The 4,955-nt window shown below is 40.1% G+C and overlaps 1 protein-coding gene across 3 annotated transcripts in view; it reads left to right on the top strand.

Annotated features, from left to right (window-relative positions):
• The window catches only part of fam184a (family with sequence similarity 184 member A), a 278,742-nt gene that overhangs the window by 192,289 nt on the left and 81,498 nt on the right, over positions 1–4,955 (top strand). For all 3 annotated transcript variants that reach the window (XM_015372804.1, XM_015372806.1, XM_015372805.1), the window contains 2 exons: positions 1,798–1,920; positions 4,363–4,524. In XM_015372804.1, coding sequence (XP_015228290.1) covers positions 1,798–1,920; positions 4,363–4,524 — 285 coding nt within the window. The remainder of the gene's footprint in view (positions 1–1,797; positions 1,921–4,362; positions 4,525–4,955) is intronic.

Genomic DNA, 4,955 nt, shown 5'->3' with positions numbered 1-4,955 from the left:
CTTTTCTGTGGATCAAAAGCCGATTTGATTACAGGTTCCCGTCCAACAAATTGTCACTTAATATAAAAAAAGCAAGTTATATATTTTTTGGTTATAAGTTTAATACATTTAAATCTTCAATGAAAATTCAAATTGATAATACTTCTATTAATAATGTTAGATGTACTCGTTTCCTCTGTGTTATTCTAGAGGATTCTTTATCCTGGAAACCTCACATTAGTGCCATAAGTACAAAAATAGCCAAAGTGGTCAGTATACTAGGAAAAATCCGGCACCTGATTAACAAAAAAGTTGCAATTATCTCATATTATTCAATGTTATATCCATATATTAATTACTGTAATGTTGCTTGGGCTAGCACCCACCCAACTAAACTTGAATCTGTTTTTCGACTTCAGAAGCGAGCTTTAAGACTAATATTTTGTGTAAATCGTAGTCACCCCTCCCAACCACTGTTGCTCAGGCAAGTATTCTTAGTGTTTATCAAGTGAATCAACCTAAAATAGCTTTATTCGTTTATAGCTCTATAAAAAAGTTACTTCCCCAGCACTTTTGTAATATTTTAACTTTTAATAATGAATCTCAGGAGTATCCAACTCGTAGTAGTTGTCTTATCAGGCCTCCTTACTCTCGTACAACTCAAACACAGTTTAGTGTATTATACAGAGGATCAAGGATATGGAACAGTCTTCCCACATCACTGACAGATCTTTCTAAAGAACAATTTAAACGGAGAGTAAAAATGCTGCTACTAAGTTGTCTGAACTTTCCATATGGATTTGTGGTCTAGATGATATGTTAAATTGTTTTATACAAAGAAATGCTGGGGTTTTTTTTGTGTTTTTTTTACACAATATCATATGGATGTCTGAAATGGTGAAATATATTTGTTTTTATGGAGATTGCCACTCATTAAGGGTTTTTCGGCAGTTGTCCATCACATTTTCTTTTTTAGTGAAACATTGTTCTATTTTTTTATGTTTTTGTTGTGAAAATAAAATAAATAAATAAAATAAAACGGATAACAGTGAGATCATTAAATTCTCTTTGATGTTTTTAGAGTCTCATTTAGCTGCTTTCAGGGTGCATGGACTATTTTGGCAGATGTATTGAATGTCCCCTGCTTGTTCATTGGAGGCCAGTAAAACAGCTGATTTCAAATTCCGTTGAGACCTTTTAAAATTCCTCAGCAGACGCATAATCTTCACTGTTGAGATGGTTTTCTCTCTCACGTTAACAGTCAGCAGCGTGCCAAACTGCTTTCCTAAGGATTCAACAGGGCAGGCCTCCTTTAAAATGATCAGTAATGATTTCTCCTGTGTGGTAAGGTACACCTGTGGAAAATCATNTTTCTCCTGTGTGGTAAGGTACACCTGTGGAAAATCATGTACAAATTAATATGGTTATGTCCTTTATTTATTTCACTTTTATAGTAATTTTTTTTGTTATTTATCCATATGAATGGAATATTCTTAGAAAAACACAAGGTCTGTTAGTTATAACATTAAGTAACATTCTTTCATTATTTTGAAAATAGCACAGATAGTGAAACAAGCTATTTGATCTAAATATTTAGAGGAATAATATAATAATCTGGAATTAAAACATCTGCTGTACAGTCACAGCTGAAAAAACTTAAGAGAGAAGCTGGATCCTCTGGCTGTTTACCACACTGAACCCAGAGGAACACCGTCTTGTTTTATTAGTTTGATGAAATGAAATTAAAATGATGGTTTGCTCACAGTGGCACTCATTTGACAGCTTTTCTCCTCTTTTGTTCGTTCTTGGTTCTAACAGGAGATGGAGCAGCAGTTTGAGAAGGAGCGGCTCTCTCTGGAGGAGCAGAAAATGCTTCTTAGTCAACAGCTGGACGAGATGAGGGAGGAGCTGACGACCAAGCTCAAAGAAGCCAATGAGGAGGTAAGAGCAACCATCCAACCTAAGAATGGGATGACATCCAATTTCATCTTCCCTTTTGGCTGCAACACGTAAAACAATAAATAAAATAGCAATGTAATCGATACATAACAGTCACTTGATGGCATGAAGATGAACCCCGGAAATAAACAGGAATAATTTAATTTATTTTCTTTATACATTTATTATACACTGCTCAAAAAAATGAAAGGAACAATTTGAAAACACATCAGATCTCAATGGGGAAAAAAATCATGCCATTTATTTATACTGATATGGACTGGGTGATGTGTTAGGAACCTACAGAGGGCCTAAAAATTACAGAGAAAAAATGATGCGGCAGGCTAGTCCATTTTGCTGAAATTTCATTGCAGCAATTCAAAATAGTATTCAGTAATTTGTATAACCCCCACGTGCGTGTATGCATGCCTGACAACGTCGGGGCATGCTCCTAATGAGAGGATGCATGGTGTCCTGGGGTATCTCCTCCCAAATCTGGACCAGGGCATCACTGAGCTCTTGGACAGTCTGAGGTGCAACCTGGCGGCGTCGGATGGATGGAAACATAATGTCCCAGAAGTATTCTATTGGATTTAGGTCAGGCGAGCGTGGGGGCCAATCAATGGTATCAATTCCTTCATCCTCCAGGAACTGCCTTCATACTCTCGCCACATGAGGACGGGCATTATCGTACACAAGGAGGAACCCAGGACCCACTGCACCAGCATTGGGTCTGACAATGGGAGCAAGGGTTTCATCCCGATACCTAATGGCAGTCAGGGTTTCGTTGTCTAGCCTGCATAGGTCTGTGCATCCCTCCATGGATATGCCTGCCCAGACCATCACTGACCCATCACCAAACCGGTCATGCTGAACGATGTTACAGGCAGAATAACGTTCTCCACAGCTTCTCCAGACCCTTTCACATCTGTCACATGTGCTCAGGGTGAACCTGCTCTCATCTGTGAAAAGCACAGGGCGCCAGTGGCGGACTTGCCAATTCTGGTGTTCTGTGGCAAATGCCAATCGAGCTCCACGGTGCCGGGCAGTGAGCGCAGGGCCCACTAGAGGACGTTGGGCCCTCAGGCCACCCTCGTGAAATCGGTTTCTGATTGTTTGGTCAGAGACATTCACACCAGTGGCCCACCAGGTCATTTAGTAGGGCTCTGGCAGTGCTCCTCCTGCTCCTCCATGCACAAAGGAGCAGATACCGGTCCTACCGGGTTGTAGACCTTCTACAGACCTGTCCAGCTCTCCTGGAGTAACTGCCTGTCTCCTGGAATTTCCTCCATGCTCTTGAGATTGTGCTGGGAGACACGGCAAACCTTCTGGCAATGGCACGTTTTGATGTGCCATCCTGGAGGAGTTGGATTGCCTGCGCAACTATTGTAGGGTCCAGGTAGCCCCTCATGCTAACAGTAGTGACAGTGACCCTAGCCAAATGCAAAACTGGTGAAAAGGAGTCAGAAAAGATGAGAAGGGGAAAAAATGTCAGTGGCCTCCACCTGTAAAACCATTACTCTTCTGATGGTCGTCTCGTTGTTGCCCCTCTAGTGAACCTGTTGTTAATTTCATTAACACCAAAGCAGCAGAAACTGATTACAAAACAAAACAAAAAACAAAGTGTTGTGTGTGTGTGTGTATCTGTGTTTTACATTTAGATGATAGAAAAAAAGTCTTTGAGTCCTTTTGACCTGAATTAGGAAATATTTATCTGATAATGAATCCACATTTAGATATTTAGTTCCAGCTGCAGAGGTGTGAGCAGATAAAAATCAGATATATATCAAAGTTATTCTACCTCTATTCTTCCAAAATGACTGTAAAATTGAGAAAATCCCACCTTATGCAGAGCTTCTAAACCAAACTGAGCCTCAGGGTTTTAGCTGTTAAACACTAGTAACTGTCTTAAGGCCTCGTTTTACATAATATATCTTTGTTATCCTTTTAAATCCTCAGCTCAAAGTCCCTCATTATTTTTTTAACCTGGCCCTGACTATGCCCGAACAGAGCAATTTAAATTCACCTTGAAACTTTGTAAGTTTCCAGCTCTGTGGGCTTGAAGATGAATTTGAAAGACTGGGACACAAATGAAGTTGAAAGAGTACTTGGATGTTAAAACACTGTATTTGAAACTTCTGGTTGGTAAAGAAAGCAAACACTTCTAATGGTTTTAGAGGATATATTGGTTCTCAAAGCTTTGGTTTGATGCTACAGCTTTTTAAATAAACGCTTAGGTTTCATTTCACTAGCCTTGTTCTTAGCTAAAGGCTAGTGTTAAATGCTTTGCCAAATTGACTGACTGCATGTCAGCAACAAATACAAAGGTGTTCATAATAATGAAATGTTTCAAGTGGAAAGTGTTAACCATTGCATTTTTGGTCAAACATGACCATGCACGCCCTGTTTAAAGCTTCCTTTCATTTGAATCTAACCTTCATGCAGGTGTCTCGGCTGCAGCAGGAGGTACGGAAAGGGGAGCAGGACTTTGGGACGGCTGAGGGACAGATCTCCACCCTAAAGGAGGCGCAAGACAAACTACTGGAGGAGCTGGACGCCACCCGGGCTCGACTTAGAGAGACCAGCAACCTGCTGACTGCCCTGCAGGTCAGACACGACCTCCGCTCAGATCCCAAACTTCTCCCTCTGCAAATATAGAAACTCATCAGGGAGCCAAACAGATCATTTTGTCTTTACAATGTTCTGAAATAACTAAACCTTCAGCTCTACAAAAACACAAAACATGTTTTTAAAATGTCCTTTTTCATTAAAGAGCAGAGTGGACAGTGAAACACTGTGACAAATATGAATAAAAAACAAATAACCCTAAAAGTCCTCACTGCTTGAATTGACAGTTTTTGGTTCTTTCTTGTCTGAAATATTTCCTCTAATCAGGTTAGCAGAGCTTTACAGCAGCGGTCCCCAACCCTTTTTGCACCACGGACCGTTATATGTCAGACAATATTTTCACGGACCGGCCGGGGGGTAAAATGATACGACTGGCATAAAATCAAATACAAACAGCATAAAAATAAAAC

The sequence above is a fragment of the Cyprinodon variegatus genome, unplaced genomic scaffold (assembly GCF_000732505.1).
Source record: "Cyprinodon variegatus isolate N-32 unplaced genomic scaffold, C_variegatus-1.0 Scaffold76, whole genome shotgun sequence".
In the NCBI taxonomy this organism is placed as follows: Eukaryota; Metazoa; Chordata; class Actinopteri; order Cyprinodontiformes; family Cyprinodontidae; genus Cyprinodon; species Cyprinodon variegatus.
Note: the sequence above shows the minus strand (reverse complement) of the source record. Positions and strands in the feature narration are given on the sequence as shown.